Source organism: Cariama cristata, unplaced genomic scaffold, assembly GCF_000690535.1.
Source record: "Cariama cristata isolate BGI_N322 unplaced genomic scaffold, ASM69053v1 scaffold12444, whole genome shotgun sequence".
Taxonomy (NCBI): Eukaryota; Metazoa; Chordata; class Aves; order Cariamiformes; family Cariamidae; genus Cariama; species Cariama cristata.
This window is the reverse complement of record NW_009612420.1, coordinates 17,320-42,947: the sequence shown is the minus strand read 5'-3', so window position 1 is coordinate 42,947 and position 25,628 is coordinate 17,320. Positions and strand designations below refer to the sequence as shown.

The following is a 25,628-nucleotide window of genomic DNA, read 5'->3' as shown; positions in this document are numbered from 1 at the left end:
AAAGAGTAACAACTCCTGCATCCTCCCGCTTCCACGCAGTCCTGTTAGCTTTGCTGTTCTTCCCAAGTTAGCTCTGCAGAGTCAGCACCCATAGCTGAGGTCTCAGCCAGCTGAGCTGCTGCTTTTCTGGAGCTGCCATTCAAAAAGCAAGCTCTGAACTGTGCAGAGCTGCCTGCTTACTCTGGTGTGTATGCGAAGCAACCGGTGGAAGCTGTGTGTGAGAGATCCGTTCTCTGCGGCTTTGCGAGTGGGTGGCAGCGGGTCCTTCTCCAGGTCTCGGGCGCCTCCCGTGGACATTTTTGCCATTTCTACCTGCTTGGGATTCAAATTAGGAGGGGTCATGGCAACTTCTTCAGGTTATGTTGTTGGGAGTACTGCATTTCTCTGTTTTTTTCTAAGAAAACTGGGATTCCGTTAGGGACCTTTTTCAAGCTTTGTTTATAGAATGGGGTTGAATAATGGACATAATCTACGGTTAATAGCTTGTTCATGGATGCTTACTCCAATAGGTAACCTGTGCTTAACCAGACACTGACAAGCTTGACCCAAAACAAGCACTTCTCATATACTTAATGTTTCTGTTGAGTATAGTATCTTTGCACTAGGAACAGAGTTTTACTCCCAAGACTGGTGTGCTGCAGTCCTCGGGGGAGCTCAGGTGACATGGGATCGCTCTGGCTCCTAGCGGAGTCAGCAATTCCCATTCTTGTCCTGCATGTAGGTTCTGGATTCAGAGCAGGATCCGGCCGAGCATGTTCCAGAGGTGGAGGAAGACTTGGACCTTCTGTATGACACGCTGGATATAGAGAACCCCAGTGACAGCGGGCCAGAAATGGAGGATGATGACAGTGTGTTGAGCACTCCAAAGCCAAAGTTAAAGTAAGTGTGGGGCTGCTGATGCTGGGCCAGAGAGAGACCATGCACAATGTCAGCACAGATTAGATGTTCTTTCTATTCCCACCCCTCCATCCTGGTTTTTTCCCCGCTTGACCTGGTGTCGGAGCCCTAGTGTGTGTTATAATGTGAATGACTGCTTGTGAGCTGGGCGTAGTGGCGGGGGGGGGCGGGGGAAGTGTCTAGCTTCTCTTCAGTCTCCATTCTTCTTGTTCCCTTTGCACATGTTTTGGCTGCCGTGCCATCTAAGCACAGGGGTAAGAATTGCTGGCAGGCAGTAGAATTAAACTGTGCACAGGTGTTTTGAAGAGGTGGTAGAAACAGCCAGGAAATCTGTGCTAAGGCAGAAGGAGATGTGGTTGGAAGCTGCAGAAGTAGAGGCAGGGATGGACAAGGCGGACTGTGTCTTTTTGGAAAAGCTGATAAGACCCTGTGTAGAAAGAGAGTCTTTGCAGGGATTAAGGAAGCAGAACTGTGGGAAACGGAGTTCCTCAGGGCCCAAGGGAACTGGCTGCAGCACACATAGATACGCGCAAGCCTGTTTTGAACCGGCTTTTGTGGGCACTGATGTGTGTGGGCAATGACAGCACTGTGGAGCTGAGCCGAGGATTGCTGTCTCAGGGTCTGGAGCAGATGCAGAACCCTGAGCTAACAGAGCTGTGTCACATCCCTGCTGAATAAAGACTGAAAACGTGAGACCGTTCAAGTTGTGCTTGTGCTTCTGACTGGCATGTGGTTACATGCTCAGGCCTTCAATGCTGTGAAGGCTCTGAAACAAGCAAAACCTACCACTGTGGTTGGTCAGTACTGTATCTGCTAAATGCTAGCTAATTACCAGGTGTCATAATATCCTAATTAACACAGAATAACCTAGTTGGGCTAAGAATAGATTCTGAGTCTGGAAACTCAGATCAATGATCCAGAAGGTGTCAAGGATAGACTGGGGCAGCAGTGCTAAGTGGTGGGGCTGGTGGCTTGTAAAAGTGTTTGGAGCTTGACCCAATATATTGCCAGTTGGTAGGCCCTGCCTTGAAGGGATTTAAAAATAATATGTTGTTGTAAGCAGCTGCTTTGAAACAAGCCAAAATGTTGTACTGTACACACTGAGAGCTCACACTGTTCCCTGGGGCCAAGGAGCTAACTGTTCTGGGATTACGTGATTGCTGGACTAAGAACTTATGGTATCTGGTCCTGGGGAGATACTTTGTGGTTCACTGTGTGCAGTTTTTGTGTTCATATCTTGAAAGGGATGTGATAAATGCTGATGCTCGTAGGCAGGTTTTTCCTGCAAGAAAAAAAATCAGTTCCTTAAATTGTAATTGAGTCTTGTAGCCTGGTATGATGAGCTGCCTTTTTACGCGGAAGCGCAATCTGATTGTATACGCTACCTTATCTTACTGAGCAAATGTGTAACTGGATCCTAGGGCTGGCAGCCAAATCCAGATGCAAGCTGGAAATAAAATGCGTATTAGCACCAAGAGTCACTTACCTGCAGGAGCAGAGTATTGGTGGGGGCCACTAACTCTACTTGCTGTATTTCAGTCAAGAGCTAGACCCTGTCTGGAATGGCATGTATGTAGTTCAATCAGCGTTTGCAAAGCTGAAACAAGAATTGCAGTGTGAAACTTTGCACCTGGTGCTTGGGGTAGTGAGGACACAACTGCTTGTGTGGGGTGAATTTGCATTCTGTTCTGCTGTGGGAAAATGCTGGACTCGGTGCCCACTCTGGATTTTTTGGAAACAAAAGCTGCTGTTTGGTGTGTAGTGTGAGAATGTGCAAGCGTTCCTAGTAAGAGTTTTATAAATGTGTTCTGCTGTGTGACAGGTGACATGTCAGATCCATTAGATGGAGGTCGGTCAATCAGTGTCAGGGCTAGACAGGGGTCCCTGGACTTCCTGGCTTCTCTTGCTGTCTTGAAGACCTCCCCCTCCTTTCAGAAGTAGCCTCAAAATTTTACTGGAACCATTGGGGAGCAGTAAGACACCCTGGGAACAGTCATGTTGCTTTGCTGTGAATGTGGTGGACTTTCTCTGTTAGTGTTTTTGATAAGAAACTGTTTTTGCTTTCCTTATTCAGACCTTATTTTGAAGGACTGTCACATTCCAGCTCTCAGACAGAAATTGGTAGCATCCATAGCATCAGGAGCCAGAGAGAACCATCAAGTCCTGTAAGTCATGTTTCAAGAAGGTTATCTATCTGCAGGTAATACAGCAGACCTGCACTGTGTCTCTATTTACATGTGTAAATTAAAGCACCCTCCCTGACCTGCTCCAAAGACTTGGATGCAGAGATGTGAATTTTCTGCTAAGAAAACATATTTGTTTGGGGGGTTGTGGGATTTTTTTGTTGCTGCTGTGGTTTTTGGGTTTTTTTTTGTTTTTGTTTTGTTTTTTGAAAAGCAAATATTGTATTAACTCAAGGGGATATCTTCAGGTTATGTATTGAATACTTGCTAACAGTATGAATAATTCCAGATTCCCATGTACTTGAAATAACTGCCAGGATGGAAAATGTTGCCTGGGAGTTTTAGGGACTCCTTGGCACTGTTTGGAGGAAGCTTTACCTTGCTGTTGTTGGGCTACTTTCCCTGGTGGCTAGGAGCAAACACTTGAGGGGCAGCTCACCCCCTTTTCCATCCCCTCATGGGTGGGCATATTAGGTGCATAGAATATCAGTCCTATCCCAGAGCACTTCCTTGCCTCTACTGTATATTGTGCATCAGCTACTGCTTTGCCATATCCCACCCTAATGTGTGTGGTCCTGGTGTGATCAGGAAGCACTCCTGGTCATCGTGCAGAGCTGTGCAGTGTTTAAACGGAGAAAAGTATCTTTTGAACAGTCTGATCCAGAGAGTGTGGCTGAAAACTGTCCTGGTACTGTGCCTCCTAATGATTTTTCTCCTCTCAAGCAGGTAGAAGTGCCTGAAAAGACAAAGAGTCTTGGAACCAAACATGCAGGCGACAGTATTTCTGACACTGTCTCTTACGTAAGTTGAAAAAGCACTTGTTAAGGTTCCTCCTGGCAGTTTGGGTGTCAACTGTGAACTGCATTCTGTGGCATGTGTCTATCTGTCCATATAGTTGCACATGCAATGCAACTTACGTAGGTAACATTAGGTCAATGAAGATAATGCTGAGCTCTCCTCCTGACCTTAGTTGTTGGAGGTTCTTGTCTTTCAGCCTTTTAAAACTGAAATGCTTTATGTGGCCTTCTGTTTAAACAGCCTTTCTCTTGGTTTGAGGAAGGCTGGCCTAAAGTATGCTACTGAGAGTGTGTATTGTCCCGGAAAGCATTCTCAGGGATGTTCCATTTTATCAAGCAGAAGTATTAGTTCAAGCTAAATTGGCAGAAATCAAACTGTTCCTAGGGTAAAAATCCCAATGCTCAAGTTGCTCTACTGAGGACACACAGTTTGTAATATTCTCATGTGTCTTTCTCTTTACACTAGTTCATTTGGATAAATGGAATCAATCTGCACTGCATGAGGAGCCATGTCTGTGGCTTCAAGCTGTGAGACTGCCTATTCCAAATAGCGTATCTGAGCATCTTTCCTACCTCCAGCTCCCTCGTGAAGCAGAGCCCTGGTAGCCCGAGGTAGTCAGTAGTGGCTTCTCCCTTTAGGCAGTGAGTAGCATGTCTGGAAGATGCAGGCTGAATGTGCCCCAGCCAGAGCTAAGCTGGGATGCCTCCCGCTAGCTCTTGTAGTGAGACAGAGGGGAGGGTTTGTTCCTCATGACTCAGTTCCCTGTGTTTTTGCAGGAGTCTAACCAGCAAGCTGAGGTCCAGGAAACTGAACTTCCCACACCAGATGTGTTTGTCGAGAAACTCCCACCCAGCGGGAAGATCACTAAGACAGAGTCCCTCATTATCCCGTCCACCAGGTAGAGTGGTGACACAACATTGTGCCTGCTGCAGGGGTGCTGGGAAAGTCACAGGCAGCTTGTTAGCATTTGTTCAGGATGACTTTAAGCCGTTGTCTGCAAGCACACCCTCCCTGTGTTCAGGCGCTTAAGTGATGGGTCTTGAGCACTTCATAAATGAATGCTCGAACCCTGAAGGGCAGCATTGCTCTGAGGTTGCATCAAAGTCTGATGCAGATTTTGACCTTAAAGCTGGTTGTCAAGTCTACCTTAGGTCCTGTTAAACCTTCCTAAATAGGGTAGTCAATGTGGGCTTCAGCAACCCCACCATATAGTTTTTCCAGCTATTTGCAAGCAAATAGATGCTCCTTTGGGTGTGTGACAGCAGTTTGCATGGCTAGATCCTATTACGCTGGTGTAGCGTTAGCAGGGTGGTGGTGTGGGTCTTAGCATTGGCTGTGGAAGTCTGCATGGGACTCCTGGGAGCATGCTCTGTTTTTTTTATGCTCTGCACTATCAGAAACAGAATTAGCAGGTCTCAAGCTGGCTCAGGTCTCCATGTGCAATTCCCCAATGCTTCCGCTCAGGTTGTTGATGTTGCCAGACTGGATGATCTGGGATTTGGGGGTTGTATCTCACTCTTATCTGAGCCAGCTCTGGAATGCAAGCACATCTCTCTAGCAGGTCTGAAGGGAAGCAGACAGGACGTCGGGGAAGGAGCACATCTCTGAAGGAGAGGCAGCCAGTGAGGCCGCAGAATGAGAGAGCGAACAGTCTGGACAATGAACGCTCTCCAGACACCCGGCACCACTTACAGGTGTGAAAAAGATTGCTGTCCCTCCAGCCACTCATACTTTTTCCTCTTCTCCAACTGTCTCCTGTGATCCCTTTCCTTCTGGTCCAAGTGCTGTCCCTGCTGGAAAGGAACCGGGCCCTGCAGCTTCAGGAAGGAGGGAATTTATGTCTTGGCTGATACTATATCTTCCATCCAGTCTGCTGGGTTTTGCCAGATTGTTGCTTTGTCAGCCCGCTATAGACTGAGAACAGATTGTTATGATGACAAATGAATAGGGATGTCTTGAGGAATTACTGCTTTGAAATAAGGCAAACTGCTAGGGATTGCAAAAAGGGACTGACTTGTGCAGAGCATATGTGCCATACTTTTGTTAACTGCGGGACTCCCTTAATTCCCTTCTTGAAGGAGATTGTTCCTGGCTTCTATGAATCCAAAATTCCTTGGGCTACTGTTAGTTGGTATAAAGTGATGTAAGTAAAAGTGCATGGCAGAAGGAGTAATGGCCAACAAAACCAAGTTGGCTAATAGAGAATATCGGCAATATTGAAGAAGCTGATGAGTGTCAGTCCCAGCAGCCAGCATGGCTGCTAGCATGCCTTTGCTGATGGGATGAGCGAGCACAGCCACCTCTCATGAACTGCAAGAGCTGGAGCCTGGTGGCTTGACAATTAGAGCTGACATCTCCTATTGTTCTGTTCTCTTCTCTGTGTCTTTATTTCCAGATCCCCAGGAAAACAGTGTATGACCAACTAAATCACATCCTGGTTTCCGATGACCAGCTGCCAGAAAACATTATTCTTGTCAATACTTCTGACTGGCAAGGCCAGGTAAAGGCAGGAGATGTTACCTGAAGCACAATTCTCCTTCACTGTTCCTCCCCAGGAATGGACAGGCCTTGAGCTCTACCACTAACCAGTAGGTTCTGCTGCTTGGTTGGAAGAGCAGTGGTGGTGCATGAGGGCTGGCAGCGTACTGAGTGTTCAGTGCCTACAGGTTGGATTTTGTTTGACCAGGAGATGCTGTGGATCTTGTAAAGCTTTGCCACTGGAGTCTTTCTACAGAGGTTTTTTTCTCTTCCACGAAATGCCGTTCCTTCTGGTTAGCAGCAGACTGAAAATGGCTGGACCCTTGCACTTAAGAGCCTACTTCTCAACTGTGGTAGACTGGGACAAAGGAAGCAGGGAGAACTGACCTGTGGTTTAAGCTGGCATTTCTAGGCACAGGTGGTGAACACAGGAAAAACTACCTCGGGTCAGCTCTGTTGCCTTGCACACATGCTTGTGATTCCTGACTGCGGGTATGTCACCCCATCTTTTCTGAGTGACCGATAGTTGTGTTAAGAAGAACCCTGAGCAGTGCTTTCTTATGCTGGCAACATATTGTTTGTTATGGGTTTGGAACAAATTTTGCTCCTTTAGGAACCTTAGTCTGAGAAAGCAATAAAATATATATGGAAGAGGACCAATAAACATGTGCTGGGTGACTGTCACCTGTAGAACTTGTGCCAGCCTCGTGGAGTTACATTGTCTGGTGTGGCTTTCTGCTTCTGGAAGAACTAGGGTCTCAGTGTCTGGAGAGCAAAAATACCAACTGAGCTGCTGGTTCTGGTTCTGCTTTCTAGAGATGGACAGAAAGCATTGTAGGTCATCTTCCAGTAGTTTTAGCAGCTTGTGCCTGCGGTATCAGAGGACATGAAGATAGCGTTGACTGGGTTGTATAGATCAGTGGTGCAGAATTTGAAAGCGTGAGATAATTGCCGAGTCTCATAATATTATGTCCATGTCTACCTGAGGTGTGTGTTAACTTGTTTCCTGTTAACTGCATGGTGGGGAAACAGTCCCTCATGAGGACATGTGTGTTGGTAGCACCTTCCCTTTTTTTAGTGCTTGAGGGTGGGCCGAACATTGCATTTGTTAGGTCCTTTTGAAATCAGAGAGAGGTGCAACTGCAGTTTGAGAAGCAGGTGAGTAGACAGCATCTGCTCTTACTCAGTGCTGTGCTAGGTGAATGGCCTGCTGCTGCTGCCCTGCTCTCTGCAGCCGTAAAAACCCTGCTGTTCTAGAGTTGTTACTGCCATGTTTTGGATATAGTGCTGGTGTTTGTTGAGAAAGTGCAATGTTTCCATTTTTCTAGAGGAAGAACTTTCCTTTGGCTGGTGCACAAGGACGAGGTATTTGGGAAATAGCCCTATTGCTTGCAAGTTGGACATGGGGAGAGTGCCCACACTTGGGTGTGAGAATACCTAGGAGGCTGGGGGAGGCAATTTTTCTTCTTGTGAGAGACTGTACCAAAACAAAGGGCTATAAAATGTTCTGTTTTCTCCTCAGTACCTATCAGATGTCTTGCAAAAGCATACCTTGCCAGTGGTCTGCACATGCTCATCTGCTGATATTCAGGCAGCTTTCAGCACTATTGTCTCCAGGATACAGAGATAGTAAGTTCTCGCCTTGCTTCTGTTGTTTATTGAGTCTTGGCTCTAAAAGCCTCTCAGTTCCCATGCCCTAGTGCCTGGGAAGTTTTCCGTCCAGTAGCTGAGAATTACTTTTCCCTTCCAATACTTCTCCCCAATCTGCTCTCCTGAAATGAGATTTGTGTGGTTATTCAGCACTTGCCAAAGTTCTTCAGCCCTGCAAAGTCTGCTGTATGGGTGGGGATACAAGTCTCCTTTTATTGACATCAGTGATTTTAAGATTGTGCTTTGAAGACTGCCTCATAGGTCAGATCTAATAACCAGTAAAGCATGCAAAGATAATAGGTAGGGTTTTAAATAGTTCTTGCTCCACTCACCCAAGTAATTCCCAGATTAATTCCTCAAGGCATTCCCTAGATACCTGCTGAGGGCTGTGTGTACCTGAGTATGTTCTCTGACACAGCAGTTAGTTGCAATAGGTACATCCTAACCTAGATAGTTGAGTCCAGCCCTTTAGATTATCGAAATGTGTGAAAGAAGGAGCACGGAGACCAATAAAGAAAGTACGGAACAATGTTACATTTTATTAATAATATTTTAAGCTGCTGATAATCATTGTGATATTGCCTTGTGTATTGAGCAAGCTCTCTTCTGCCATGGTTGTTATTAACCAATTTTTTTTTAAACTTGTTCTGAAATATCTGGTTGGAAGCACAATTATGAATATGTTTCCTCTTTTTCTGTCTAGCTGTAACTGCAATTCACAGCCTCCAAACCCAATTAAAATTGCAGTGGCCGGAGCCCAGAATTACCTCAGTGCTGTGTTGAGGCTCTTTGTAGAGCAGCTGTCTCACAAAACCCCAGACTGGCTTGGCTACATGAGATTTTTGATCATCCCTCTAGGTAAATAAGGAATAATTTTTCTTCATAGAAAGATGAACGGGTTAAATGTGATGTGCTCCCTCAGGAGAAGCCCTCTTGGAAGCTTTGACTAGGTATATGGCTGTTAAATGAGGCAAGCATCATGCTGTCATTGTATTGTGTAATGCTTGTGTTGCTGCTCTTGCATGAGTGAATTTCATCTTTATGTTCTTGATGCCAAAATCTGCTTGTAAACCTTTGGTTTGAAGCAAGGGGTTGAGTCCTTCCTCCCCATACAGAGAGACTCTTATGTATCTTTTTATCATGGTACAATGAACACATAGAATGATGTTCTAGAAGCCCTTTCCCTGGCTGAAATCTTAAATTCATTGGGCACCACATTTCCCAAAGCGATAACTGTTCTGGCCTCCCTGAGACTGACACAGAAAATGTTGGGGCGGGGGGGGGGAGAAATTTTTTTTAAAGGCTTTGAAACTGCTGAGAGTAAATTATTCAAATTACATGTATCTTTTGACCTTTCCTTTACGTGCTGTTCTCCTCAGGTTTTTCCCTCAGTTTTCCAGCACTTTATCTCTGCCCTTCCAGCAGCTCAACAAGCCTGCCTGGCTGGAAAGTTATCCAGCTTGGATCGCTTGTGTTGGGGGAAGTAGAGTGGGCTGCTAATAACATTAAGGGTCATCTTGTAGTCAGAAACATGAGGGATGTTGTAGCAGCGAGGCCTGGGAAGCCAGGTGGTCACTGATGCTCGTGGGCAGGGGCATCTGGGCCGTGTTGGTGTTGTAAGGGTGTGATGCCAGAAGCTGGTCTAGCCCAAAGCTTGGTTTGTGTGAACAGGGAACTTAAGTGATGTAGGCAACAGAAAACTTGAAAAGCACTTTTTCTCAGTATTTTCCAGTCTTTTAGGTTTGGGAACAGCTGATGGTGGTTGCTGTAGGAGTCAGAAACTGCTGCCCAGCACCATGAACAGCAGGGTTAGGCTGTCGATTCAATGGTGGGATTTGCATAAGTGAAATGAAAAAGGCAGAGCTGCATCCTTCTGTAAGGAAGGCATTTAGTTTCCAAAGAGGTTGGCAGGAAGAGGAGAGAGCGCCCTTCAGGGGGTAAAAAACAAAAAAAATTATTTCTGGAAGGTTAAATGTGCTTTGAATGCGAGTGTGTGAGACTGAGGGCTTTAGTCCTTTACATGCTGGCTGTCTCCTGGCTTCAGAAGAGTTTTCTGTCCTGCAGTCTTTAATGATCTGAAAATATTCCCAAAAGTGAAACACAAGATCTAGCTAGTGTGGTTTTGGGTTGGTGTTTTAATCTTAAAACTTTCTTTGGTAATTAAAAAAAAAAAAAAGAACAAAGCACTTTCATTATCAAACTGCTTCAGAACTCTGAATGCTTTTTTAATGTACTTTAAATATAGAAACTTCTCTAGCAGGGCCTTTCCCATAGAAGTCTGCAGATTTTCCCGATCAGATCAAGTGCTTATTTCTAGCCATCTTTCTGACAGTTCATTAAAGGGATTGACGAGCAACCTCTCTTTTCTGACAATTGAAAAAGCACCAAAGACAGAATGGTGACCATGCCATAAACATCTTAAAGGAAAAGACTTTATGCTGTTAGCAGCACCTTCAAAGTAGGAATGGTGGAGTCTTTTTCTAAGATGGTTTTACCTTCTTAGTCCACAACTACACACTGCAGTGACAGAAGAGTCAACCTACAGTGGTTTGTTAAAAATGAGAAATGCTTAGTGTCTGTAAGCATCCATACTGGGAGGTTGAGTCCTGCTTCATGCTTCTGATTCTATGGCTGGAAGACTCCTTTGATGTCCAAACCAGTGTATAAACAACTGAAAAGGGGCAAATAAAATAGAAAAAAAGGTTGAGGTTATTTTGGCTGTTTCAGGTTTTTTTAGCATTTTGTTTAGCTCCCATGGGTAGAACTTCTTGGGAGACCTTGTGTTTAGTCCTTGTTTCCAACTGCATCTGCCATGTGCAGTGTGTTTTCCCAGCATGTGGGAAAGCTTCCCCAGCACATCGTACAAAGCTGTTCCATGGGCATTGTTTAAAACTCCACTGCGAAAGAAATGATGAGTCTGAAAGTAGGCATGATCAGCAGGATCCAGGAAAGAACTTAGGCCCCAGTCTCTAATGACACCGAGGGGAGCTCAGAGAGACCTTCTGCCTGAACCTTTCCTGGAAGTCTGGAAATTAGCACTGGTTTGGAGGACTGAGAAATGACAGTGGGTTTTTTCCACCATGAGCTTTACTGGAGGATGGTGAGTATAGTTAAGCAACTGGGGTCTTCTTGGAAGAGGTTGTGAGATTACCAGTTACCAGCTGATGACTCAACTGTTGCAGTCTCTGGAAGTGTGGCTTGATGTGAGAACTCAGTATGCAGGAAGGATAAAAATAAGCTGATTAGTAGAGGAATTCTGAGGCTACTTCATGGCTGATTGTAAATGTACAGGACTCATGCTGAGCATGACTGAGGTGTGGTGACTGGAAAGTGCAATCGTGGCACAGCTTTTCTCCTGTGTTGAAAGACTGGAGAGGTAGCTACAAGAGCGGGTTGTCTGATTTGGAGACAAATGTGGCCTAAAATGAAGGAGGCAAACTTTTACCACCTCCCAGGGCAGAGTTTATCACTTAAATGCCTTCCCTCTCCTGCTCAGTATGAAGTGTGATCTTCATGCAGGGCTTCAAGCTGGAGGCTGGACGCACAAACTTTCTGCAAGGAGGTCTTTCCCTGCTCACAAAGGAGCCGTAAGGCTTAGCTAGAGCAAGCAGGGACCTGATGAATATGCCAACATTCACTGGGGACTGTAATCCTTGGACTCTGCCTTCTGTCTTTAATTACAGCCTATTTATTGAACTTATAGCCCTTCTCCACCGATTAAACAAGCCTCCCTGGGTTGTTTTTCATGGTGGGGGACAATTGCCTCTTCTCAGTATTGCAAAACAGCTGGGGTGTGTGAATGGTGTCTGGAGGAAGGGGTCCAGCTCCTCTGGGCAGAGGTGACCTGGCTGTGGTGTGTGTGGTGCAGCCTGTGGGCAGGAAGGGCTGCTGGGAAAGCCGCTTGCAAAACTGAGAAACAGAGATGGAGAGCCATAGGGCCTCTGTCTTCCAGATCATTTATTTCCTCAGCAGTTTCCCTCAGGCAGGGGGAGGTGTCACTGGAAGATATCAATGGTGTTGATGCAGTCTCTCTACTGGGAAGTCTATTTGCATGCTCTTGTAGAGATAAGCTAGACTAAATTACTTGGTTATAATTGAAGACATTTATTTCTGGGGTGTCTAGTGTAGTTTTGATTTTGGAATTAAATTCCTTACAGATAAAAACCACACTTGTGTTCAGTGCCGGGAAGAGCAACTGTCATGTTTTCCTTTCTTTCTTAGGCTCTCATCCAGTGGCCAAGTATCTGGGGTCTGTAGATTATAGATACAACAACTTCTTCCAAGATCTAGCCTGGAGAGATCTGTTCAACAAACTTGAAGCACAGACCACTGGTAAGACCATGTGTCTGTGTCTGGCCTGTGTGGGATGAAAGGCTTGAATGAGTAATTTTAGCAAAGGTCAAGTAAATACAGGAGGAAGCAGACAAATGTTGTTGTTCCTCTTTTCTCCTCACTCCACCACATTCCCTTTTCAGATGCTGACCTTTGTATGTCCTCCATGTGGAGGTTTGCAAATAGTTGTTGGCTCCCAGAAGCACTAGCCGCCTCCGAGTCACGCTGTTTCTACCTAGCTCTCAGCTTTGTTCTTTGATGTGGAGGTCTCACTACCAAGTTTAGTACATTGCTTTCTTTGACCCTTCAGAAACTGTCCAGCCTGAAAGTCTTCCTGGAAAACTGGAAACTCTGGGAAGATTAACTGCTATTAGTTGTGCGTGAGAATGACTTTGACATTTCTGAAGTCTACTGGCAGGATCTTTCTCATTAAAAAAGAGTTTTATTCTTCACCAGTGTTGTAACAAGTGGCATCAGGTCAGATCAACAAGTTCCTGTTCTGATCTGAGTCTGTTCTAGGCCAAGATAAAGCCTTATTGTGTGTTAAAGTACTAATTTGCTTAAAACATTAATGCTTACAGTTTTCCATCTGTTCCTTCAAGAATGGGAAGGAGCAGGAGAACAGAGGATTTGCATCTGACATGTAGGGCTATGTGAAGGCTCGAGACTTGAGGGAGGAGTGATGCTCTCATGGCAGCATATCCCAGACAGAAATTTCACTAGAAAGAAAAAGCTTTGGAGTTTTTGGAGCACCATGAGGGTGGGGAGGTTGCAGTGTGGTTTTCCTATTGGAATTGCAGCATGCTTGAGGCTCCCAGGAAGTCCTCTGGCTGTGAGAGGAGGAGAGAGACCTTTTCACAGGTGATTGTTCAGAGCCTTTTCCAGCAGATGGGAACTTGGCTGGACAAGGCTCTGGGCAGCCTGTTCTGAAGGTGAAGTCGACCCTGCTTGGAGCAGGAGGCTGGACTAGAGATCTCCTAGTGTGCCACCCAACCTGCGCTTTTCCTTGATTCTAAGCTCACATAAGAACAGATGTCTGGAACTGGTTTCTTTTAATTCCTTGCTGCACTTGAAAATGCAGAAAAATGTCAATACAGACTTGATTTTTGTGTCTGGGTTAGGAATACTTCATCGGCTATAGAAATCCAGGTGGAGAGCCATATCTGTTCTTTGGTTGTATGCTGCAGCCCTTATTTACCTGTGTGCTATGAGGAAAATACAGCCTCACTTTTGTGCAGTCCAGACCTTGTAGATTCTCCATTTTCATCTGTGCAATGAGAACTGCACAGAAACCCTGTGATGGCATAAGAAGATCTGGCAAAGAATCATAGCTCCTCACAGTTCACTGTTCAAATACAAAGAGTCTGGGTTAAAATGTCTGTTAAGGTATGGAAGTGCCTGGTGAAGGTCGCTTGCATTCCTTTGATCTCACAGTTGGGGCTTTTTGCTTGAAACCAAAGAAATATGGAAGGCATTTAGGAAATGTCTTCCTGTCAACTTGAATCAATGCAGTCCTACACATCTGAAGCATACTTGCTGCTACACACATGAACTTTGTGCTGTTCCTACCCTTGTGTGGTTCTTGGTCATTTCAGTTAACTCAGCAAGGCCGTGAGTTCATTAGGAAATCAGGTAACTCAAACGCTGGGGTAAGCAGAGCGGCTCGCTAGGGCACTGGGAGAGATGGCTAGGCGCTTTCTTCAGTAGATACCTCCAGTCAAGGTGTGGAAAAGTCTAAAGCTGTCTCTGGGCAGGCACGCAAAGAAAAAGCATTTTGACACATATAACCATAATACCTCGGTCAATAATGGTGTGTACAGATGTCTGTGATTCTAGTGTCCCTTCCTGATGTTTTTACCTTGGTGCTCTCGTAGGAAGTTTGCTTTTGGTCAGACAGCTTTACAGTGCTCTGGGGTAGGCTGCAGAGCTTCCTCTGGGAGTTCAAATGCAGATGGCTGGGTACCATCAGCTGCTTGGCTGAGCAAATGGAGAACAGTGCTGGTGATGGTCTGAGAAATGACTTAAATTATTTTCTCTTTGTTCTATTGCAGCTCCCGAAACACCTGATGTTGTCTCCCGGATAACGCAGTATATAGCAGGGGCAAACTGTGCACACCAGTTGCCCATTGCTGAAGCGATGCTGACATACAAGCAGAAAAGGTATGTCACTAATGTAATACTGACTTTCCAGAGTGAGCATCAGGTTGAAAGCAAAGTGCTTTTCTCATCTCATGTGCCAGCAGTCTTAAAATAACTCCAAATTGCAAACACCTTGGGAGCCTTACGATAGCCTGCACCCAGTGATGTGTCCCACTTAGATCCAGCAGTGAATCTCCAACAGCGTGGTTACTGTAAGTGCAGTGATTTCTTTGAAGATATGAGAGGTTTGGGGAAGTGGGGACTCAGCAGGATGGGGGATGGACGGATCATATCTGCTTAGGGCCTGGAGACCTCTTGCCACAGAGACCTCTCCCTTACCACAGAGACCTTAGGTGTGTAAGACTGGACCGCGGCATTCTGCCATAATGTATCTTCCGTGAGCCCTGCCCTTTTTATGTTGGTGTTGAGGGAACTGAAACCCTTTCTTTTTGGAGCGTAAATAGCAGAGCTTCTCTCAGGAAAGACAAAATCCTTGTTGATTGGCAGTTGCAGGCTACCAGGACTCCTGCTGAGAGGGCTGACATTCACCAGGTTTTATTTCAACTTCTCTTAAGGGATAAGCAGCCTGTAGGAGGGAGGACTGGGGTGTGAAAACAAGATTCAGAAGTATGTAGAGCCTGATGTGGCCATGGTCCAAGAGGAAGAGTAACTATCACTGAAGGTTAGAGATGCATTGTTTCTGAGGCACAGAGGAGAGTAATAGACTCCAACTCACATCCCAATAATTTCTGAGAGCAGGACAAACACTCAGCTCATGTGATTTTTCTCAGTTAGGGACTAGCAGTCTCCTATGAGGCATGGATGATGTTAATTGTTAATTACTACCCTTCCCATGTTATATCTGACCTTTCATTTTTGGTCCATTAATATCTCTTATTGGTGCCTCCTTTGTGTAAGAACTGGGAGAGATTAAAGGTACGGGCAGAGTCACTTTTTTTCCTCTTTTTGGAAATGCTCATTGTATATTGCTTTTCCATTCCTGTGGCTGCTCTATGTTACTTTGCAGAAATGATTCAGTAAAATTTAGCCCATGCTTCATGCTCTGCTAGGGAAAATATTTCCAGACTGACTAGTCCATTAAAGAGTGCACTCTCTTCACGTATTTGTGAACTTCTGTAATGTTAACCTGATGAAGTTGAAGTTTGGAGAGCGACGGGGTGCTCAACTTCAATCTTTTATTTTGCTTTTGGTGTGAAGACTTACCTTAGTTGCCAGTACGGAGTTCAGACACCCCTAGTGCAGTGTGAACCCCTTCTGATGGCTGCCTTGGTCTTTCTCTGCACCCTTGGTTGCTGGGTTCTGCACTGGTCTCCACTGTCTTCTCTGTTCTGTTACAGGTTCATTTTTGTCATTAACACACATTTAATCATTCTGAGTTTCTTGCCCAGAAAGGTCAGTTTGCTACTTTGTTGAAAAACATCTGAAATGTCCTGCAGCAACACACACACACACTTAGCCCTCCCAGCAGTGTGCATGGCTGCTTTACCAAGCTGGTCTGATCTATTTGTATTTTAGACCCTTTGGACTGTTGGTGCAGTGCCTGAAGCTGTTCATAGGTTTAAATCAGGCTCAAACTCTGCAGAAGGTTACTTGGAAGAGAGATTGCTGAGACTTTTAGTCAGATTCATGGCATAGCCTGCAGTCTCTTAGTATCTCTGTTGTGTCTGCTTTGAAATAACTTCTACTTTCAGCTAAGTACCCCATGAGCAAACTGGAGAGTGAGTGAGAGGAACAAGCTCTCCCGTGGAGTGACGGGCAGTTATCTTCCCGTGTGGTTTTCTTTAGAAATGCAGCGCTCTGTCATTGGCAACCGCTTAGGGAGGATATGGTGAAAAACAACACAGAAATTGTCTCTATTAGCACTATCTAAATGAATGCATCACTTTGTTGTAAGTATAATAACATTTATCTTTTTCTTTGGTTGCTTTCTGAAAAGGAAAAAGAGCTTTCATTTTGATTTTACCATAAGGTATCAGTTCCTTTTAGGTTCCTTCTCCCATCTCCTATCTATTTTCCTCCATGAACTGGTCTTTTGTGCCTTGTTTAACAGTTCCTGCAGGTCTGGGATGCACAGTTTGTGCTTTTGGTTAAATTCTGCTCGCTGCTTTGAAACTGTGGCATCTGCTAGCAGAACGCACTGTTGAAAATGACTGCTCTGCCTTTGGACCACACATCTTGGGTGCCCAGGATGTAGATTGAGTGGGAATGAAGGGGTTATTGAGAGAGTAGCTTTGAGCAGTAAAACACAGAGAAGGTTGGGGTTTTTTTATTCCCTTCTTCCTAGCCGTCAGAGGATATAGTGTAGCTCCAAAAGAATCAGGACTGAGCAAAGGCTTTTCATTTCCCATCTGTTGGAACTGCAGTGCTGTAGGTGGCACTTAGTGGCTCAGGGTGGATTTTACCTGTGTAGTGTCCGAGTGCAGACAGCAAATCTTCTCCCTGTAGTCAAAAAATTGAGGACTACTCTCTTACTGGCAGGCTATCCCAAATGTATGGGACTTCTCTAAGCTTAAGAAAGAGGATACAGATCAATGCTAGCAGTGGAGTTGTGCTCTCTGAGCTGCCTCCAAGACCCCCTTGCTCTGCAGGGTCCCCTGATTAGAATGATATGATTATTGGACATTGTTTATTTTGTCCTCAGTTCATAAAGTTACTGCAACTCCCTCTTCCTGGAGGCCAGAAGTGAATGGCTTCTCCAAGCCCAGGTTTCTAGGCAGTGGTCTGTGTAGAAACAGCAGCGCTACCTACAAATTAATTGCAAGACGAATCTCCCAGTATCCTAGCATTTGCTCTGTTAAACAAGTTCTAGTGGTCCAAGGAAAGCCAAGCCAGTCTTTAGGACATAGCTGTATGTGATGAGCTGCTTTATAACTTTATTGCCAGCTATCCCTATTTTGACATACCTCTGCTCTCCTTCCTGTCCCCTTGTTCTGTGTGTCATTGCGAAAGGTTGGCGCATGTACTGCCTGTCATTAACTGCAATGGTGCGAAAGCTTTGTCCCATTCTTTTGGAGCATCTGCTTGACCTTACCTGAAATCAAGGGAGCTGGCAATAAGGAAAGGGTTCAGGAAATAAATTAATTGCCATTTCAGCTCCTCTGCGTTACACTGGGTGACTGACTTTGTCTATAAGCACTGGGAGAATTACTGGTTACTGAATTCTCAAGAAACACTGCAGTCCAGGCAACATCTGGGGAGCTGAGACCATGGTGGCAGAGGTGGGCCTCTCACTAGGAGGGCTGTGTCTTTGACGTTGGTATCTCTCTGCATTGCTTGCTTGAATGAAACCCTGCTCTATTTGAGATCTGAGGCTCAACAGTCACTCATTCCCAGTTTAGCTGGATTGCTGATCAGTTCTGTGAACCTGGGCTGGTGTCACCCACTGTAATTCAGTGTCCAGCACAGCTCATGCCATGTGGCTTCTGGATAACCCTTGCACGAATCTGGGCAACAGCTTGGCTGTTGGAAATAAAAGCATTGCTTGCTTGTCAGGGCAAGGGCCAGGTCATTTCCTACCTAGTTACACATTTACCAAAAGCTCTTCCTTCTCGTGTGTTGTAGAGCAGTTCCCCAACTCTTGCTCTCTGGAGCACAAGTTCCTTGGGTTGGAGGGTTCCTGGGCAATAGGAAGCAGGGGTAACACTGTTTTCTGCCTGTCTCTGAGGCTGTGCAGGGCAGTGGCTAGGCAAGGTCCAGGTCACTTCTCTGAGTACTGCTTCCAAAACACACCCTGCAGCAGTTGCTGAAGAGGAACACAGCTGGTGAAGATGGTTCTGGTCCCTCGTCTGGCTCAGCAGTGCCCATGTCATCTGGCTGGTTGCTATGTGAACCTCCTTGGGCAGCTGGTGGAAATGCAACAGGAGTTTACTTGTGCCCCTTGCCTAGCAGAGCAGCAGAGAAGAGTCAAGGCTCAAGAAATGCTTGATGTCCTGTTGAGTATGTCCAGCCCCCTATAGGAACAAGAAGGGTGCTGGATGGGAGTTTCATGGGAAGAAGAGAGGTGACTCGGATGATGCATCGTGGAGACCTGGAGTTGCTTTGTCTCTTTGTTTGGTTTGACTTGGTGGCAGAGGGACAGTGTTAGCCAGCAGACAGCTATTGTTGCCCAGTGGGAAGGACAGATGCTTCATACCACAGATGAACCTTGGAGAATTGTTGGTAGTGACTGGCCTGAAATGGCTTAAAGGCCTTGCTAGTCCCTTGGTGATAAAAGTCCCCTCTTTCCTATTACCCTCCTGCAGGACTTGCCTGGAATAAAGGTAGTACCTGAGACCCTCCTGCTAGGAAATTACAGGTGTTTGGCTTTATTTGAATCTGGTTTAGGTTACTTAAATTTTATATTACATCTTACTAAAAGGCTAACAACTGGCATAACTGCTCTAAGTGATTTTTCAGTACCTCTTACTGTAATATCTGAGTGCTTTGCAGCTTAGTTTGTACTTTGCCCCAGAACTGAGAGAGATTATTCCTTCCCTTTGTCAGGTGGGTGACTCCTGGCAATGTGGCTGGTTCTCCTTTCTAAGAGTCCTAAACCATATAAATCTGGCTATATGTCTTTGTTCAATCTGAATTAATTTATTGGGGTGGGAAGGGAGCCTGCAGGTCCATTTCTGGACAGTTTACCTTTGACGGACTGACTGGAGGTGGATGGATTTTGCCCAGGCAAAAACAGTAATTAGACAACTCCTCATTCCAGATAAAGATTTTCTTTCTAACCTCTCTGCATAGGTCTGTTTTTTGTTTGCCCGCAGAATTTGGGAGTGTTTTTTTCCCAGGATTACAGAGGTGAAGTATCAATAGCAGTATTAAAAATCACAAACCAGTATCAGGTCTGGCTTTAAATTATAGCTGAGATACCAGGACCTTCAGAAGCCCTATGGATAAAACCAATACGTTGGACATCACTATAAGGGTAAAACCTCTGCAGCCTGGGAATCTGTGCAGCCTAGTAAATCAGGGCTGGCTGCCTTTCCAGGAACAGGGGATGTTTTAGTTGCAGGGCTGTGGTAGAAAGAATAGAAGAGACTGTTACCAAGGTGAAAAGATTCTGGATTAATATTTTTGGCATCCTGAAGGACAAGAATTGGGAAAGAACATGAAAGAGGAAGTGGAGAACAAACACGGTCATCTCGTCTTTCCTTTGATCCACATGAAGAGCAGCTGTTTTGATAAGCTGCATTTGCAGAGGCACATGTGCAAGATCAGAGTTCTCAAGAGGACGTGTGACAGGACTAGACTAGCTGAGCTGAAATCCAGCTCGATTGCGTCAGGAACAGACTGTGCATGATATTGAGCTGTGATAAATGGTGACTGAAGCAAATGATTTATTTCAGAATTGCCCCTGAGCTCTCCTCAGTGGGAGTCTGAGCTCCCAGGGGAACTGAGAATGAGTTTTCTGCTGGAATTGGGCACGGTTTGGTGTTTTGAGAGCTCGGAGCAAAGCCATCCAGTAGCCAAGAGATGACTAGTCGACTGTTGTGTTTCCCTCACTTGGTCAGCGGGACTCGCTTCTGCCTGCTTCTCAGCCGTCGAAGCTGAAGAAAGGAGAAGAAAACTGAGCCTCTGTTCTGTGCTTTGCCCAACGGCTCTGTGGTTTTCTTGTTTCCCTCTGCAAAACTGGAGCTGGATATGTGATGTTCGCAGGAGATCTGTTTGCTGGGGGACCTGCAGCCGTGTTTGGAAAGATGTGACCTTTCTGGTTTCCAACACAGAATCGGGGACTTGGTCATTTTGTCACGTGCTTCAGGGGAGGAATGAAAGTGCAGTTCCTGGGGCTGTGAGGTAGGAAAGGAGCAAAGCCCCTGGCTTTGCCTTAGAGATGAGCAAGCAGAGCTGAGTCAAAGCAAGAGGCTATTTGGAAAAGCACACTCTGCTTTGGACCAAGAGGGAGCTCTGGCTGAGTTGTGTTTGCTGTAGTTCTACACCGTTCTTTCCATAGGGCTTAGAGGAATCTGTCCAGCCCGTGCTAATCACGCAGTGGTTAGCAACCTTGGTGCATTTGGTGCATTTCTGATCTCTGCTGGAAACAGCACAGAAATACCTGCTTTCCTGAAGTATTTGTGCTGTACCCAGCAATATTCTGGATGAAGGCAATGCTGGATGGTTTTTTTTCTCTGAACGTTGCAGTGTTCTGAGCACTGAGCGGCGGCAAGGCGAGAAAAGAGAAACATGAGAAATCTTGGTGTTTGTCTGCTTCTTACCTGTTTCCTGTGCTTGGTCACTGAGAAACGTTGTGTGTCTTGCCTATGCAGTCACTTCCACTGCTGAACTGTAATTCCTCCAAACATGTGGATGTGCTCCTGCAGTCCTCTCCTCACCCTGTGGGTCCATCTTCATTTCTGTCACCCTTGAAGGGAGCAGTGACTCTGCAGGCCCTCCCAGCCTGCCTTCCTCCTCACTCAGGTCTTCCTCCTCTTGTCCTTGTTGAGTCTCTCCCTAATTCCTGCTAGATTTGACCGTGGCCTTTGTTCCTGGCCCTTCTCCACCCTCTGGCTTCTGAATCCTGGGTGGAGCCAGAGCAGGAGGGGCTGATGCCTTCCAACTTTCAAAATGCGTGTGGTGTTGTCTTCAGCTGTTTCTGGGACATGACATGCAATTTGTTTGGTTTGGTTTAGCTGTTTGCTGTTCTCGAGTTGGTGTCCTGCTCTCTACCTGATGTGCTCTGGTGCCTGACCTCTCTAGTGTGCCTGTCTAAGGGACTGCAAGCTCCCCGTGGCAGGGAACATGTATCTGTGTGCGTGAGCGTGTGTGTGTGTACATACATACTAGTGCTATACAAATAACCACGTGTCACGGCTTGTAACCCCGTGGCAGGCTAACTGCTTTAGCGATGCTGGGATATGCAAGGTATGGCACGTGACTCCAAAGGTGGGACGCGTGAAGGCCATGCGTGCAGAACGCTTCAGGTCCTAGTAAGTAACGCACAGTTCTCCGTGTTGTTGTGGCACAGATCCATTTCCTTGCCGTAGGAGGTCGTGTGTCTGTAATGACTGCCATGCCATTAAAGCATGTTTCTCTGTCAAGCGTGAGGGAGGGAGGAAGAGACCTTTCCCCTGAGAGATGTGCCGTAAGCTGCGTGCTCTTCCCCACTCATGCAGACTCTTAGCGTGCTGGCAAGGGGCCTTGAGAGGAGACATTGGACTGGCGCTTGCATACTGTCCGTCCCTGCTGCATGCTTGAATGCAACATATAAAGTGAGTATTGTGCCCAATGTGGAAGCAAGCTGTTAACAACTCTTTTCTCTTTGTCTTTAGCCCTGATGAAGAATCTTCACAGAAGTTCATTCCTTTTGTCGGGGTGAGTGTTACCTTAGTTACGCTGTCTCAAACCAGCTAGAATATGTCCACAAGTGTTAACCCAAACTTACCTGGTTTCTGGGGTAGAGCAGGAGCACTGGGTGCTCTAAGTTAGAGTGTCAGCATGAGCATCTGATCGTTGGATTCAACTGCCTGGTATGTGAGCAAACCTCTAAGATCCCTTAACAAACTACAGGGTGTATTTTACTTTCCAGGCGACTGGCTCTGGGCAGCTCTATGCCACATGCCTACCAGCACTGAAGCAGGCACCATAGCCTTACTATTGCCTTGTTCATTCAATACAGAGAGGAGAGCGTGACGCTGAAGTGCTCTGATCCACAGCCTGTCTTTGCTGCAGACCAAAGCACCTAGTTGGTGGGGAATTGCGGCTGGGCCACGTGCAGAGGAAGGTGATGTGTTCCTGGAAACCTGATCTCAGAGTTGCTGTGCCCAGCATTGTCCTGGGTGATTGATTTGGCCAAATTTGTTATTCCAGTGTCAGTCCTCTGTATGCTTGTCATGAATGGTCTCCAGTCCTCTTAATAGCCCATCCTCTCCTGGGAAGTGGAGAGTACATCCCACCAGGGAGATCATTTATTACCACTGTTAAGTTTGAATCTGGGGCAGTAGCTATTTAATGCGTTTTATTATGTGGGTATGTACTTGGGATAGTCCCTGGCTTTTTCTCCTGTCCGTATCTTTAAATATTCCCAGCTCAGGTGGCCAAGTGCAGAGTATGGCTTGGCAGGGGTGTATTTATGTTTCTCTCAGTGTGTTTTGTGCACTGTGTACTTTGCCTTTTCTAGCCTCCCTCCCCTTATTTGATCATGCTGTTCAATTCGTTAAGTTTTAGATACAAAGTCATTGACCTGTGGCCAAGAGGATATCCCCTGACTGCTCTTCAGCTACTGGATGTCCTCTTCACAGTTTTTGCTACTGTCTTGTAGCTTCTCTTTCTTGCATGCTGGCTGTCTTGTTCTGCCTTCCTTGTGTTAAGCTGACTTGTGTGCGTTCCCATTTGTATCCCTGTCCATGCATCAGAGCGAATCTGAAATCCCAAGGTGTTTAAAGAGCTTAGTCTCTCTTGCCCTCAGGCTGACCCTGCTTTCACTCTGGTGTCTCTTTGGAGTGAGAGTCTCTCTCTACAGTGCTCCTGAGATGACAATCTACTTTTGTTGAAGGAAGGATGTCTTCCGCAAAAGCAGAGACACATCTTCCCGATTTGTTCCCTGCTGATGAGCTTTGCTGTGATCTTGTCCATCCCACAAACTGCGATTGCTGGTGAAGAACTGTTGTTATGAAACAGCTGTTTCACCTTTTCCAATAACGTGAACAGCCCAAAAGGACTTGGAAGCTCCTGAACTCATCTCACTATAGCTGCTAGGCTCTGCAAAGCTTTTCTTTGGGGCTGATTCAGTTCAGCGCTATGTGCAAGCAAATGGGGCTCAGAGTGTTTGTCCAGTTGCTCTAGAACGATCACTGTTCTGACATTAGCAATGCATTTTCAATATGGGTTTAAATTAAAGTGGGAAGAGTGAAAAGCTCTGTGTGCATAACACTGGCAGCCCCCAAAAAACTTGCCTTGAAAGCACAGACTGACTTCCTATGTCAGCTGGTGGTGAGGGTCAAATCAATGCTGCTTATTCTTGCTTCTGAAGTGTTCCTGACACAATAATTCCCCATGAGACACATCTGAAGAGACTCTGAAAGGCCAGTTGGAGGTGTCTCACAAAGTCTGAGGCTGAACATGAACACTGATCCCTCAGCTGCAGCCTGCTTGGAGCTCTTGGCCAAGGAAGAGAGGGAGCCAGTAATGTTTGGGTTTGTGACTCCTGACTGGCTGGACTCCATTGGCTTTTAGGGTGCAAAAACTGATGTCCTGCAGCTGGGTTGTGCAGACTTTGACCTAGAAATGAGCTGGGCAGTGCCATGCTACTCAGCTGGGCTCTGATGTGGTGAGGTTGGAGCCTCGCAAGGGGTCAGTCGGGTGGTGAGGCTGCGTGGTCATGCACCTGTGTTGTGCCTACAGCCAGTTGCCAGGAGAGTTAACAGGATGTGCCTCCTTCCTGAAAGGAAAAGAGGCTGGCTGCTGCAGTGTTCCTGGATGGAGCCATTGTTGGACTGCAGCAGCTTCAAGCACCTCCCTGAATGGAGGGGAGGGAAAGCATTTAACCTTGTCTTCCTCCCATGTGTGTGAACTTGAGCACCTTCAGGCAGCCAGCAAGGGGGAAAAGGCCAGAAGACATTTCCTGTCTGGCTTGCAGATCAAGGTGGGTGTAGGCAGTTTTCTGTGTTGCTTGTTCTTTCCCCTAACTCTTCTGCCTCACCTCTTCTTACTCACAGCTAGTTACAGTCTGCGAAACATCCTCTTGGTGTTTAAAACTTACAGCACAAATGGCTGCCAGACTCCAGAGCCCAATTTGTTGCCCTTTGGATGGAGACTGGCCAAACTGAGCTGCAGCCTCCTCCTCTGAAGCCAGTGCTCCCTTAGGGAGCTTCTGCACACACTGCTGAGTTCACAATGGTTTTTCCAAGGTTGGAGCTAACAGAGAGTCCACAAGGGAGCCTGACAGCTCTCCAAGATCTAGTGTTGAGCGTACACCACCACCACCACCCCTGACTCTGAACTGTGCAAAGTTTTTTGCTTCTAGTGATTAGGTCCTTTTTCTTGATCCCATAGCACACAAATGTGCTCCCTAGAGATATGGTCATGTATGAACTTAACGATCTTCTATTTTCAAACTAAATAGACTGTGTGACATCATTTCTCATTCTAAAGCAGACTTTATTGACTTGAGATCCTTTTGCAGCTCTTTCCCATTTGTCAACATTTATATAGGGTAGACATTAGCCCTGGACACAAGTTTCTTAAGAAGGGTCTCTCCTCCATGTCAAGAGTAATAATCCTTGTGCACTGTAGCAGATTATCACTACAGAAGGTCCCTTTATTATCATCAAGGGTCATTTTATCTTTCGAGGCATAGTGTGTTCTTGGGAGCTTGTGTTTGTAGCATGCTCTGTTCCACAAATGATTACCAGTGGCATTTATCATTACCCTGAATGTACTAGCTGGTGGTCGGCCATATCGGAACACATTTGTATCCTTATTTCAGTGTGTCTGGGATCGTTCTGACCTGTCCATGTGGTGATTTATCCATGTCTGTGCCCAGACACTTTGCTAGGAGCTTTATCTTCTTTGCTGGATGCTTCCCTTGTTTAGAGTCTAAAAAACTCTGATCAGAAACTGTGCTGTGTTGCTTATGTGGTTTCCCCAACTGTGCTGCACCTTAGAAGTGGCCGCACTTGTGTGGTGGAAGCAGTATGTCTGTAATTAGCAGGTGTATCAAAGCAATGCTAAAAGGATATTTATGTTCCTTTCTCTTCCCTGCCCTGTTCCCGCAGGTGTCACACACAGGCATTGTAGTTGCCATAGCTTGGGGCTGATGATGGGCTATTCGGAGCTGTGCAGGTCTGTAACAGCTCCATAGGGTCTGTGCTGTCTTTTGTATAGGTCAGGGAAGGATTGTGAGCTGGTACTGCTTCACTGGACACTGCTGGGACCTGCCCGGCTCTTAGAAGACTCTACTTTTTAACATGCTTTAACACTACTGTGACTGCAGGGACAGTGCCAAGGGGACTGTAGGGGTGACCTTGGTTTGGGGGTTCCCAAAGTTCAGGGGACTCCTGTTTCATCGAGCTCTTCTGTTTTGCCCCCTCTAGGTGGTGAAGGTTGGAATAGTGGAACAATCTTCTGCAACGTCAGGTAACAAGCATCTTGTGTGTGCTTTCTGTGTTGTACAGGTGGTGAGAGCTTGACTTCACGGGCTGGACAAAC

The 25,628-nt window shown here is 46.1% G+C and overlaps 1 protein-coding gene across 1 annotated transcript in view; it reads left to right on the top strand.

Moving 5' to 3' along the window:
• The window catches only part of LOC104160499 (phosphofurin acidic cluster sorting protein 2-like), a 67,686-nt gene that overhangs the window by 33,475 nt on the left and 8,583 nt on the right, over positions 1–25,628 (top strand). The window contains 12 exon segments of the mRNA XM_009698628.1: positions 722–879; positions 2,972–3,062; positions 3,804–3,881; positions 4,655–4,776; positions 5,437–5,572; positions 6,274–6,378; positions 7,879–7,985; positions 8,710–8,864; positions 12,228–12,338; positions 14,390–14,498; positions 21,752–21,794; positions 25,514–25,556. Of these exon segments, the coding sequence (XP_009696930.1) occupies positions 722–879; positions 2,972–3,062; positions 3,804–3,881; positions 4,655–4,776; positions 5,437–5,572; positions 6,274–6,378; positions 7,879–7,985; positions 8,710–8,864; positions 12,228–12,338; positions 14,390–14,498; positions 21,752–21,794; positions 25,514–25,556 (1,258 nt within the window).